Source organism: Siphateles boraxobius, unplaced genomic scaffold (assembly GCF_051911475.1).
Source record: "Siphateles boraxobius isolate OS27281-9 unplaced genomic scaffold, OSU_SipBor_1 104, whole genome shotgun sequence".
Lineage (NCBI taxonomy): Eukaryota > Metazoa > Chordata > Actinopteri > Cypriniformes > Leuciscidae > Siphateles > Siphateles boraxobius.
This window is the reverse complement of record NW_027508705.1, coordinates 1-14,628: the sequence shown is the minus strand read 5'-3', so window position 1 is coordinate 14,628 and position 14,628 is coordinate 1. Positions and strand designations below refer to the sequence as shown.

The following is a 14,628-nucleotide window of genomic DNA, read 5'->3' as shown; positions in this document are numbered from 1 at the left end:
AAAAAAAAAATTTTAATGTGGAAAATTTTAAATTCCCTGAATATGAATGAAAGTGAATTAGAACTGGTTTGTAAAACCACAAAATGACAAAAACACCAGTAACATATCATTAAAATGTTACATACGACCTGTGCACAATATTTTATATATATATATATATATATATATGAGGCTTTGTGTACTTGAGTACACAAAGTCTCATATATACATAAAATATTTTGCTGTAAATATTGTGCTGTCATAAGTACCATTTTAATGATACTGTACATTGTATATATATATATATATATATATATATATATATCTTCTTCTGAATCCACACTATACCTCTGTGTGACAAACAGACCAAAATGTAAGCTGGTTTTTACTGAAAATCAAATATATGGTGCTGCATCAGGTTTAACATTTGGTTTCGAGACACATTGGAGCAAATGGCATTTGACGTCAGTGATGTGAAATGCCATCAGCGGATGTGTTTTATATGTGACATTTGTTGTCCATTTTAAAGCTTCAGAGGAGCAAAATAGCATTAAATTACGTTTAGATTATATTATTATTATTAATACATAAATATATTAATAAATGTATTAATTTAATATCAAAGTTTACTTATTATTAGAAAACTGATCAATTTAATATTGTGTCCTCGACGTTTCAAATCATTCCTATGGAACAGCATTGATAATAATCACACTGTGTTCCAACCATAACTTCAGCATATCCTACGGTATTTGTTTAGTAGTACTTGTCTACTTGTGTGCAAATTCTTCTGTGCTTTTGTTATTTTGAAGGCACCCAGGAAATCAAGTGTGGCGTCGATGAGGAATCAGGTGACATTTATCTCTCTTTTGAGAGCTGCCAAATGACAGAGACATCAAAGTTTGTATGGAAGAAGTCCTACCAAGAAATAACTGACTTCTCTAAGGGCATCATCATCAAGACATCAGGCAGCAAGTAAGCACAACACACGCTCAATGTGTCCTAACTTGATCTGGTCTAGATACATATTAGCTCAAAGCATATGCAATGCCACAGTCTGTGCATATTTAATTCTATTTTGTTTTCCTTGTGTTGTCCCAATGAACAGACACTAATGTTTCCTCATTGTTTCTTTAGCTCAACTTTGTTTTTTAAGAACCCAGACAAAGAGGATTTGGGCACATTCTCTGTTTCTGTTACACATACTGATGGTGCCTCGGCCAGCTACAAGATCTCAGCAGAAGGTGAGGCTTCTTAATATATAATGACCATGAGCTTCATTATTAATACCCTCCCTCAAAGGTATATAGAGTACAAGACACTATCAAAACATTCCATTGACAGATTTGAATCATATTTGATTCAGATGTCGCCGGTATACTATATATGTTGGTGTGTGACATGGATGTTACATCATCTGCAGTAAAATAGTTACCATGATATTAGATATTTCAAAGATATTTAATTAAATAATAATAATTTTAATAATAATACATATTTGTGTTTTCTGTAATGTACTTGAAAAGTTTTAAATGATAAATGATAGTTACCTCTATCCTTTAGAGCTGGAGAAGATGTTGGCCCTCAGCTATGACATACGCAACCCAGGTAAGTGGCCCCAGATTGAAGAGTAGAGTATGGAGCCCCTAAAGGGACATGGTGAAGAAGAAAAAAATGAGATGGGACGAAAAATTATTTGGCAATGCCTTTGCGTTCTCTCACAAAAAGTTTGCGTTCCACTGATAAACTTTGCGTTCGCCTGCAAAATGTTTTGCGTTCCCCTGAACGCAAAGTTTCTCAGGGGAACACAAAATATTTGCGAGAGAACCCAAAAGCATTGATATTATTTTTCAATTTGGCTTGTTAAAAATTTATGAATCTTAGCTTTTGAAAAACTAAAACTTCAGGTCGTGTTTCCGAAATATCTGTAGTGCATATTTGTTTTCTAGTTATGCTTTGCTCTAACATATTTAATTGTCTAAAATAACTCTTTGTGAGTGCAAAAATTTAATCTCTGATCTATGATTTTAGCCCCCTGTTTCACACACAAGACTTAAGCCTAGTCCCGGACTAAAATGCAGTTTGAGCTGTTTAATTGAAAGCAATTTGCACTGACATATCTTAAAATATGTCACCGCCATTGTTTTGTCTGAAAATACACACCAGTTATGTTTACATTTATAGAAATACATTTATAGAAGCTACTTAAATATGCTAATTGAACTAAGGCCTAATACTAATCCTGTTTGTGAAACCAGGCCTAGGAGACCTTATCTAGAAAAGCCATAGATGGGAATATTCAGGTATGGGATTGTCCTGGTTGCGTATGAAACCCACCATTCCCTGAAGGAGGGAACGGAGGATGTAGTCGACGTCGACTGAAATGGGCTCGCGTCAGAGAGCCAATGTTCTTCGAGTACTACTAAATGAGGCAATGGAATTGGCGTGTGTGATTCGCATGACACACACTCTGCCCTCGCGGTGCAGGTATAAATACGGAAGTGGATGCACGCACTAGTTGCTTTTTCGCTGAGGAGCCGAGCGTAACCCGGAGTCAGTGGTGGTGGCAAGGGGACTACGTTGCATACGCAACCAGGACGTTCCCTTTCAGTCGATAACGTCAGACGTAGTCGACATTGACTGAAATGGGATCCAATCTTTGAAAACGCCACTAAAGCTGCCAACTTCCAGTGCCTAGACAAAAGCCTCCTGATACCCCCGCAATTTTAAGGCGGGGAAGGACAGGGCTTAGGCCAGGGAAGTCACTGCTGTTCCTAGAGGACCACTGGGAAAGCGTTCCCCATACATTGGAAGGAAGGGACACTGCGGAAGCCACATCCTACCCGAAGGGAGGTAACGTGGAGAATACACATATGTACTGGGCGGATGACCGGGCAGTATGACATATGGAATTTCACTGGGGTGGCTCCAGCCTAAGACGGGGGTAGACTCACCGGACAGTGACGGCAGAGAGACTCTACTGAGGGATGACACAAGCTTGCCGTAGGGAGCCGCATCGTGAAAGAATACACATATGGGATCACTATAGGGATCGCAACATATGGACCCGGCCTAACACCGGTTCCACACTGCTTACGAGTGGTAAGCCTAACACCGGACGTTCCGCACGTCCGACATCGGAGGGGTGGGGAGGAACTCAACAGGGTTCGGATTAAGGGAAATCAACTGAAGTAGAATTGCGCACGTATCCAGTCAATAGGAGGGGAATGGTGCAGCAAGCCGACACTTGAACTGGGCTCACGGTGAAACTGGCTTCATGAGAAGGGAGCCCATGGGAAGCACTGGTTCAATCTAGGTGTCGCCCAGCCCCCAACTCTAGAAAATCTGTCAGCAAAGCACTCTGTCAATGCCCAGGCGGAGCACACACTCATTATAGAGGAGCTCAACACCTAAGTGGACATGAGCATTTCAGAATTTTTCACCGAAATGAAGGCAGCTGATTTTCTAACAGATAAGAGCTAGTCTGACGTCTAAGGCTTGCGTTCTGTACACGTCTAACCGCTATGAAGCGGACGGACAGAGAAAGCCAGGACTGGGTCTGCCTCCTCCGGGGAAGCGCTTGCAAGCTCACCACCTGATCCTATTATGGGAGAGGTAGGAACCTTGGGCACAATCCAGGCCAGGGTCTCAGCTCGTGAGAGTTAGCCGGCCCGAACTCCAGGCACAATTCCTGACCGAAGCGAGCAAGTCCCTACCCTCTAGTAGAGACCATGCGAACAGGAGAACTGTTTTAACGTAATTTTTAACTCACTGCCTGCAATGGCTCAGGGGCGGTCTCTACAGTGCAGTTGCACCAGAGATAAGGCCCAAGAGGATAAAGAGGGATGCAAGCATTTACATTACCCTGCTCCCTCAGGAACCTGACGATCAGGACGTGCTTCCCACGCTTCTGCATCACGATGAGCATCAAGAACACAGAGGCAACATCATTTTGAGGGTGGAGGAAAACAGCCCATCTTGCAGCCCATCTACTCCAACCCATCTTGCAGGAAAGAGAGCACTGTTTTGATCAAAAAGATTTCAGGATCTCCTCACGGAGAGAAGACTCACACAACGACTAGGTTCCACTTCTAATGCGTAAGCACACCACCTCTTTCCAGGGCGTGCTCGCAGAAGTGATGGTAACTATCACATTTTCCTGTGATAGCCACCTGAACCTCCGTGTTCACCAGGGGTAGAACGCGGGTACCATCGTGCCCCGTCCCTGAAAATGTGTTCAGAGGAAGTCAGGAAGGCTGTCGAGGGGAGCTAGGTCTGGTTGGGCCAATAAGGGGCAACAATTAAGTCCTGCTCCACTCCTGACTTGGCACAGTAGGTGCAAGCGACAGGCGCACAAAAGACAGGAGCACTGCTCAACACTACATGTAAAGATCACTGAGCTTTAGGAGCATTTCTGCTGAACATTTGAGTGTTATAAATTCACTTTTCTGCTCAACACCTGAGTGTGAGAAGATTCACTGAGCTTCAGTAGCATTGCTGCTCAACACCTGAGTGTGATGAATTCACTGAGCTGCAGGAGCATTTCTGCTCAACACCTAAGTGTGATGGACTTCACTGAGTTTCAGGAGCATTTCTGCTCAAAATGTAAGTGTGATGAATTCACTGAACTTTGAGCAGGCGCCAGGCGATAATGAATTGCAGTCGCTTTTTTAGGAGGCTCACTGTGGAACGCATTTCTGTGGGCCCCTGGGGCAGCTGAGAGCCAGTGTCTGTCCAAGGGTTGCCCGCTCGGACAGAATAAATGCAACTGGCATGGAGACGAAAGCGGGGAGGCAACTGTGCGGCCCCGGAGTGGTCATGACCCAGCTGGACCGCCAGGGGATGGAGTCTCAACTCACCCTGGCCATAACTGTCGTGAGGCTCGTCGGTGGCACGATTGAGTAGGCCGGGAAAATAGTGGAATGAAGCATCCTCAGAAGCTTCTTTCTCCAAGGAGGAGGGGACGGGAGAGTTGTGACAAAAGAGGGAAGCTTACGCAATGGCCGCAATGTCAACACTCAAGGCACGAATGCCCGTGCAGTCGGAGGTCACCCAGGCCTCTGTTAAAGCACGCCCTTTGTACATGGCCCTTCAGTCACTGAAGGTTTGGCAGCAGACCGGGGTGAACTGTTGCCACACAGGGTGTGCTGCTCTGCCATGGTCACCTCGGGACTCGATCTGAAGCTAGCGCTGAAGTGGTCTTCATATCGAGGAAGCCTAACAGCTGCATCTGCCATATGCCCCAGGAGCCTCTGAAAGTTTCTTTCAGTGGGACCCTTTCTCACTTAAATACACACACCAGCTGAACACACTCTCGTGGAGAGAAGTGTTGAACCGAGTCCACCTCCAAACTGAAAAAGAGATACTCAACCCATGGGCGAGATTGCTCTCTCCCAGTTGACCTGAAAACCCAACTGGCTATGGAGCACCTGAAGGGAAGGACTCTGTACTGATACTTCACACCCTCACACGCATCCTTGTCACACAGGATCACCTGCGGTACGGAAGGTAGAGATCTGAAGCACATGTCATTCAGGTCAATGCTGCAAAGATGGTCACGACCCACCATCTAGTAGCATGAAGAACGATTTTACAAATGGCCTTCATACCGGCTGGAGGAGAGGCTATATCAAATCCTTCGCCAGTAGGATAAGATAAGCGCGCACAAGTCATGAGCACTGCTCAACACTAGGTGTGATGAATATCACTGGATTTTCAGGAGCACGTCTGCTCAACACATAATCTGATGATTATCACTGACTTGAGCGGGATAGCCGAGCCTGAGGTGGGGCAGCAAAGTGGAGAGTGTGGTGTTAGTGTGCTGTGCAACACTTACCTGTCTCCACTAGCGGCAGGGGGCGCGTGAGAGGGCGGATGACCGGGTCCTCGAACAAACCAAGCTGCCTGCTGGCGACCAAGGGGGGGCTGAGGAGTGTAAGGCCCAACAGGGTCACACCCGCCAGACTGGCCCTCTTGAGACCCAGGAACAGATGAATTTGCTCTTTCTTTGAAGTGTGGGTACCGCTTGCTCCGTTTTTTTTTTTTTTTTGGGAGCCGGCGGCGGAACAGACACAAACAAAGACTCCACCCGGCCCTTACCCGGGGGGAGGGAGTGTTCGTGACCAACTCCAAGAGCATCCTCATCCATCCCTGGGCGCCCGCTCTGGAATGCTCTCGCTGTCGCTTACCACCTGGCTTGGCAGCGCCCGGAGCGGGCTGGGCATCCCTACTGCGGCCGGCTCCATGCTGAAGCCTGGGTGGAGGCTGCTGCGGAGGCCCAGTGGGAGCAGCGGCCGGGGAACGCCCTCAGAGACGAGCAGGCGGGGGAACTACCACCGGCAGCGGGGTGGAGGCAGCAGCGGGACCCGGGGAAGGATGTGCCGGATGATCTCCGTCTGCGCTTAGGTGGCAGAGAACTGTTGGATGCAGTTCACTGCCACGTCGACGACCAGCCCAACCTCAGGAGGGCGAGGTCGGATGCAGTGCGGTGCTCACCTATGAGCGCACGGTCTCGGCTACCCTCGTGCATGCCATGGGTGCCCTGGCCTGACAGACCTGTAGCAGCGCCATGGCACGCAAGAGGAAGCGGCTTGCCCAGAGGCTTTGTAAACTCTGCCCGTCGGAACGGACGAGAACTCACAGGCCTTGGGGGGGACGAGGATCCCCCAAAAAGGCAGCGGCCACCAGACACAGGTGCACCTGAGCTGAGAACCAGTTCGGCATGCCCAGAGATACCAAACCTCCAACCTAGACTGAACGGGACACGGTTGAGGTTCCACTCGAGCCCGGCAGCCTCGGCGGCCCGTTTTAGCAGAGCTGACATTTCTGGATCTAGCTCGGGCAATGTTACACTCCCAGAGGGAGATAAAACAGCCGAGCGTCATCTCCAGAGGTCAGCTCACCCTCCGATGCTGCTATCGACATATTATCCTCTGGGGTAACCCCAATTGAAACAGCTGATCGGTCAATTACAGAGGGACCAGCATGCCCAACAGGAATTCCATCGGCTGCGGTGTGATAGAGGAGTGAGGAGCCCAAAGGGAATGGTTACCAGGCGAGACATTCATCACTGTGCTCCGATCACCCATCCCACATGGCAGTTGGGGGTGGGGCATGGTAATGGGGACTCGCGCTTCGCAGACAACGGCGAATCTCGATCTCAACACCGCGACAGTCATATTCCCGCAATGAAAACATGAGCTGTCCACAAAAGCTGCCCCAGCGTGCTGAACATATAAATATATATATACAGACATATTTATATACTGTATACATAAATATATCGCTCAACACGTGATGCAACAATCGTGACCGTCAGAGAGGAAAAGGGAACGACCGCATCCAGAAACGCATGGGTGGAATGACATCTTGAAAAAGACACAAACGCACCCGTGTTGCTTTTTCAGGAAATAGGACCCATCACCAGTGCCGGAGCACACGCGGGAATGACCGCGGCAACACTGAGTGATGCGAATCACGCACGCCAATTTCTTTCCCTTCAATAGTACTCGAAGAACATTAGCTCTCTGACGCGATCCCATTTCAGTCGACGTCGACTATGTAGGACGTTATGGACTTAAAGGGAACCCTGAATTGTCAAGTCAAGTCAAGTCATCCTCATTTATATAGTGCTTTTAACAATGTAGATTGTTTCAAAGCAGCTTTACAGAGAAAAATGTATAATTTAAGGTAACAGAGATTGGTTTAGTTTTATAGTGGTTCTTGAAAAAAAAAAAATTCCAGCTAAAGTTAGCTTTGATTGATTCACTTCCGTCTAAAGGATAGTTTGTTATGAAATTAGGGGCCGCTAAGACGACACCGTTCTCTCTAAACAGACTTTAAACGCGAACCTGTGATAGATGCTGATGGCGTTCACATGCGCATTAAGAATTGATTCTATAGTTATGTGCGTTTGAATATATGTGCGCAGGTTTGTAATTCCTTGTAATTACTTGTCTTGTCTATACATTTTGATGCAGAATTTTATTATATCTTATCACTTCGGGTAGGTACGGGACCAAAAGAAATCCACAAAACTTTATCTGTAGAGTGGCATAGGGATCCTCCATAGGGAGAGGCTAGTTTGCACTTCAGCACTGCATTGTCATCGGGTCCAGGCGAAAGTCCTTCGTCAGATCTGGAAACGGGCTGGATCCGGCAGGCTGCGGGAAAACCTCGGGATAAACAAAGACACTAAAATTAGCGTAGATGCCATTCTTCTTATGATGTAACGAGTACATCAGGATTTAAGGGAAGTGTTCCCAGTTCCGGCTGACCTAATCTAAGCAGCCTAATATTGAATTATAGAAGTCTATAGAGTGTTATGTGAATGCTAGGTCAAAGAGATGTGTTTTTAGTCTAGCTTTGAACTGACAGACTGTGTCTGCTTCCCGGACAATGTTAGGAAGATTGTTCCAAAGTTTTGGTGCTAAATAGGAAAAGGATCTACTGCCAGCAGTCGATTTAGATATTCTAGGTATTATCAACTGGCCAGAACTTTGAGATCGCAATAGACGTGAAGGACTATAATGCGTTATTGTCTATAGAATTGTAATCTGCCAAATTGAACTAATGCTATTCAAATGAACTATTTACATTACATGTTATTGATAACAGTGTGACTATTCATTGAACTTTAGTGTATTTTTTTTAAACTGCTATTACCGCTGTATTGTAAAACATTTGAGGCTATTACAGTGATTTTATCAAAGTTAAAGGGGTTTTAGATTCATGCTGTGCCTGACAACACCATTTAAGCATGTTAAAATCACTGGAACATGTAGCGTTGCTTATTGCTTAAAATAAACTATTACGATTTTTAAATAGAATCAGCATGTGTACTGTCACAGTGTGGGTTTTGTGTCTTGTTCCTTGTTCTTGTCTGTCATGTGATTCCCTGTTTGCCATGTGTCTTGTTAATTGTCTGATCATTGTTCCCATGTGTTTCTGATTAGCCACGCCCCCTTGTTATCTTGTTTAGCTTGTTTGCCTGTCTATTTAGATCTCTGTGTTTCAGTTGGTTTTTGTCGGTCGCTGTTTGATGTTAGTTGTGCCCAGTTCCTTGTTCCGTGTGCCTTATTCTGAGTTTACCCTGGATATTCTGTTTGTTGGAGTATTAAAGTGCTTGCGATTGGATTCACTCTCCGCTTCATCCTTGCTGCACGCAACAGAACGACCGACCCTAAAATGATTCCAGCAGCACGGACCTCGTCTGATTTCTCCAGCATGAGCCGGGAATTTGCGGGTCAGGTCGCAGCCTTGGCTCTGGATAGCCCTGATTTATTTCAGTTCACGTGGAGATTTATTCCTCTTGCTACTTCCTGCTCCCTCGGAGACGAGGCTATTAAATTGTGTTACCGGCTGGGGGCTAAGGAGGTCAACCCGAGGGAGCTTCCCAATATCTCTGGTCTGGACTGGAGAAAGGCACTCTCCCGATGTCTGGAGAGCTTCCTCCCATGGTACGCCAGGTCATCATCTGACCTCCACGCCCAGCTGGATTTTCACGTCCAGCCAGAGCTTCACGTCACCCACGTCCAGCCAGAGCTCCACGTCACCCACGTCCAGCCAGAGCCTCACGTCAGCCACGTCCAGCCAGAGCTTCACGTCAGCCACGTCCGGCCAGAGCTTCACGTCAGCCACGTCCGGCCAGAGCTTCACGTCAGCCACGTCCGGCCAGAGCTTCACGTCAGCCACGTCCGGCCAGAGCTTCACGTCAGCCACGTCCGGCCAGAGCTTCACGTCAGCCACGTCCGGCCAGAGCTTCACGTCAGCCACGTCCGGCCAGAGCTTCTCGTCAGCCACGTCCGGCCAGAGCCTTCACCGCTGGTCCCGTCCAGCACAGAGCCTTCACCGCTGGTCCCGTCCAGCACAGAGCCTTCACCGCTGGTCCCGTCCAGCACAGAGCCTTCACCGCTGGTCCCGTCCAGCACAGAGCCTTCACCGCTGGTCCCGTCCAGCACAGAGCCTTCACCGCTGGTCCCGTCCAGCACAGAGCCTTCACCGCTGGTCCCGTCCAGCACAGAGCCTTCACCGCTGGTCCCGTCCAGCACAGAGCCTTCACCGCTGGTCCCGTCCAGCACGGCGCCCTCACCGCTGGTCCCGTCCAGCACGGCGCCCTCACCGCTGGTTCCGTCCAGCACGGCGCCCTCACCGCTGGTTCCGTCCAGCACGGCGCCCTCACCGCTGGTCCCGTCCAGCACGGCGCCCTCACCGCTGGTCCCGTCCAGCACGGCGCCCTCACCGCTGGTCCCGTCCAGCACGGCGCCCTCACCGCTGGTCCCGTCCAGCACGGCGCCCTCACCGCTGGTTCCGTCGAGCACGGCGCCCTCACCGCTGGTCCCGTCCAGCACGGCGCCCTCACCGCTGGTCCCGTCCAGCACGGCGCCCTCACCGCTGGTCCCGTCCAGCACGGCGCCCTCACCGCTGGTCCCGTCCAGCACGGCGCCCTCACCGCTGGTCCCGTCCAGCACGGCGCCCTCACCGCTGGTCCCCTCCAGCACAGCGCCCTCATCGCTGGTTCCGTCCAGCCCAGCACCCTCTCGCTCTCAGAGACGGAGGAGGAAGAGGACTTCCCGCGTCCCGCAATGCCTGGAAGTCCTCCCTGTACTTCATGTCAGCCCAGAGTCCTCGCTGCTGGTCCCGTCCGATCCAGAGACTGTTCAAGTCACGTCTGCCGATCCAGAGACTGTTCAAGTCACGTCTGCCGATCCAGAGACTGTTCAAGTCACGTGTGCCGATCCAGAGACTGTACAAGTCACGTGTGCCGATCCAGAGACTGTTCAAGTCACGTCTGCCGATCCAGAGACTGTTTAAGTCACGTCTGCCGATCCAGAGACTGTTCAAGTCACGTCTGCCGATCCAGAGACTGTTCAAGTCACGTCTGCCGATCCAGAGACTGTTCAAGTCACGTCTGCCGATCCAGAGACTGTTCAAGTCACGTCTGCCGATCCGGAGACTGTTCGGGTCACGTCTGCCGATCCGGAGACTGTTCGGGTCGTGTCTGCCGATCCAGAGACTGTTCAAGTCACGTCTGCCGATCCAGAGACTGTTCCGGTCACGTCTGCCGATCCAGAGACTGTTCAAGTCACGTCTGCCGATCCAGAGACTGTTCAAGTCACGTCTGACGATCCAGGGGCTGTTCGGGTCACGTCTGCCGATCGAGAGGCTGTTCAAGTCACGTCTGCCGACCCAGAGGCTGTTCAAGTCACGTCTACCGATCCAGAGGCTGTTCAAGTCGCGTCTGCCGATCCAGAGGCTGTTCAAGTCGCGTCTGCCGATCCGGAGACTGTTCGGGTCACGTCTGCCGATCCAGAGACTGTTCAAGTCGAGTCTGCCGATCCAGAGACTGTTCAAGTCACGCCTGAACCTGATCGCTCTATGTTTGTTTCTGTGTTTACGTCTGTCCTTGTGGCTGTTTCTGTTCTGGTGTCTGTTCCAGAACCAGAGCCAGTGTCTGTTCCCGAGCCAGTGTGTGTGTTGTCTGTTCCCGAGCCAGTGCGTGTGTTGTCTGTTCCTGATTCCGAGCCAGTGTGTGTGTTGTCTGTTCCAGAGCCAGTGTGTGTGTTGTCTGTTCCCGAGCCAGTGTGTGTGTTGTCTGCTCCCGAGCCAGTGCGTGTGTTGTCTGTTCCTGAGCCCGAGCCAGTGTGTGTGTTGTTTGTTCCCGAGCCAGTGTGTGTGTGGTCTGTTCCCGAGCCCGAGTGTGTGTTGTCTGTTCCCGAGCCCGAGCCAGTGTGTGTGTTGTCTGTTCCCGAGCCAGAGCCAGTGTTTGTGTTGTTTGTTCTCAAGCCAGTGTGTGTATTGTCTGTTCCTGAGCCCGAACCATTGTGTGTGTTGTCTGTTCCTGTTCCTGCGGCTATGTCACGGTGTGGGTTTTGTGTCTTGTTCCTTGTTCTTGTCTGTCATGTGATTCCCTGATTGCCATGCGTCTTGTTAATTGTCTGATCATTGTTCCCATGTGTTTCTGATTAGCCACGCCCCCTTGTTATCTTGTTTAGCTTGTTGGCCTGTCTATTTAGATCTCTGTGTTTCAGTTGGATTTTGTCGGTCGCTGTTTGATGTGAGTTGTGCCCAGTTCCTTGTTCCGTGTGCCTTATTCTGAGTTTACCCTGTATATTCTGTTTGTTGGAGTATTAAAGTGCTTGCGATTGGATTCACTCTCCGCTTCATCCTTGCTGCACGCAACATGTACATTCACAGGTCTAAGGTCATGCGTATGAACTGTGACACAGCACACATCTCAGCTTGTCATGCGTCACCTCTTCTGTGTCGCAGTTATTCCTCTGAAGACTGAACTGGCCTATAAGATTCTAGAGAGAGGCCGTATGCGCTTTTGGCTGCAAGCTGAGGGTATCTCTTCTTCTGTGACCTACAAATTCTTTGCCAATAACAAGGAGCTTGTCAACTGTGAGGTAAATAACTGTCAAATAGAATGGTACTGACAAATACAGCCTTCAATTCATAAACAGAAATCAGGGAGTTTTATATTAAAAGGATAGTTCACCCCTAAATGACAATTCTGTCATTATTTATTCACCCTCAGGTTCATCCAAACCCCAATACTTTCTTTACTCTGTGGAACATAATATGTTTAACAATACAGTATCATAAAAGTATCATAAACATGGTCCATATGACTTTTAAACTATTTTCATACTATTTAAGTCGTTCACTGAAAATATTGCTTGGCATGACACCAATTGGTTGTTAGGGATTACGCAAAATATCAGTTATCATACTAGTTATCTGATTATTTTGTGTGTATATATATATATATATATATATATATATATATATATATATATATATATTGGCCAATATAATATAGTATAATATAATGTATTTTTTTTTTATTAAAATGATATTTGTTTACATAATATGTCTGTTTACTCTGTATAATTATTTTGTATTTGTAAATACACACACATGCATGTATTTGAGAAATATTTGCATGTATATACTGTATATATATTTATATATAATTTATATTATATATAAATATAAATATTTTATACATAAATGACAATTTTTTCTTAAATATATACATGCATGTGTGTGTATTTATATATACAAAATAATTATACACAGTACACACACATATATTATGTAAACACAAACTTTTATTTCGGGTCCAATTAATTGCGATTAATCGCTGCACAGCCCTATAATTAATATATTCTTATTTCTTTTATTATTCTTGTTTCTTTTGTTATAGTTATACATTTGTTTGCATTGTACACTACTTTACATTATAATTGTAATTGCCATTGTTTTATTTTGTTTTAGCCAGAAATTGACCATCGGAGAGTCCCCAGTTGTTCCCCATTCACTTTCATTGAACAAAAAAGGCCAGCATGGACTTCCTGCTATAAATAATTGATTTTGTGTTCTGTGGTAGAAAGAAAGTCATAATGGTTTTGCATTTGATTACAGAATTGTCATTCTGATTGAACTATACCTTTAAGTTTAGCTTCAACTGCTGTGCAAGAAAATATAGCCAATCCAAATGAATAGATTCAACTCCATCTGTTATGTTCATTTGCTTGAGCCTCGTAAGAAAAGCCCATGAGATAAATGTTTACCTCTCTGGCTTTTTCACAGCAAACTAAAATGAGTCACGATGCAGCCACGGGCATTATTGAGATGGTGATGGATCATTTCACTGAAGACAGCGAGGGCACTTTCACCGTGCAGATCCAAGATGGCAGAGCTAAGGCCCAGTCTTCTCTGGTGCTGATTGGAGATGGTGAGAGCCAGCATCGCTCTAGGGCTTGCAGAAACTCACATCTTGAGATATTGTGCTCTTCTGTTGAACTCTTTTCACTGACCTCTAATAGTTTTGCTTTATTTTCCTATTCCAGCCTTCAAGGCAGCGTTGGCTGAGGCGGACTACCAAAGGAGGGAGTACATTCGTGTGAAAGAGGGTATTGCACTCATCGAGTTGATGTAGCTGTTGAATGAACTTCGGATAGAGTGAATTAGACCCTGTGGTTTTGTAATGCCATTACTTTTTGAGGTTTACAAACAAGCTTTGCACCATCGACAAAATGTCTTATTGGTTCCCTGCTCAAAAAATCTGTGAATAGTTCACGCAGAAATTATAATTCTGTTATTATTTACTGACTTTACAGCGGAGCAAATAGATGTATCTGTATCTGTTACAATCTCAATATTATTTGTAACTGTATTTGGAAGAAAATGGAATTGGTTAGGGGAGCAATGAAGGAATGAATTTTCCTATATCTTAACCTGGAATGTTCCCATGACACCGCAGAGGGGTGTCTATTAGCTGTTCTTACAACAAGATTTTTTTATTACTGCTGTTAATATAATTGTTGCAAATAAACATACATTTAAAAATTAAGTTTCTAAAATATGCTTATATATGATATATAGAATTTAGACACATTCACTACATACACTCATTAGTATAGCTATAATATCATGCTATCCCCTGGCTCACCTGTTATCCACTAAGAACGAGGAGTGACTGTGTCTGCCAATTATTTCTGCTGTTATTCGGTAGAATTCATTATTTGTTTTGAAGCCATTATCTGTGGCTTTTCGAATAAGGTATTCGGCTTTGGGCGCATCCCTATTACTGATTCTCATGTTGTTACAAACTATCTTGCTTCTGTTGAAGAAGAAATTTTG

At 46.6% G+C, this 14,628-nt stretch overlaps 1 protein-coding gene across 1 annotated transcript in view; it reads left to right on the top strand.

The window, feature by feature from the left end:
- The window catches only part of LOC143753748 (myomesin-2-like), a 62,085-nt gene extending 47,751 nt beyond the window's left edge, over positions 1-14,334 (top strand). Inside the window, exons 21-26 of the mRNA XM_077246435.1 lie at positions 792-954; positions 1,117-1,223; positions 1,543-1,587; positions 12,250-12,386; positions 13,576-13,720; positions 13,836-14,334. Of these exons, the coding sequence (XP_077102550.1) occupies positions 792-954; positions 1,117-1,223; positions 1,543-1,587; positions 12,250-12,386; positions 13,576-13,720; positions 13,836-13,924 (686 nt within the window). The 3' untranslated portion in view covers positions 13,925-14,334. The remainder of the gene's footprint in view (positions 1-791; positions 955-1,116; positions 1,224-1,542; positions 1,588-12,249; positions 12,387-13,575; positions 13,721-13,835) is intronic.
- Positions 14,335-14,628: the final 294 nt, after the last annotated feature.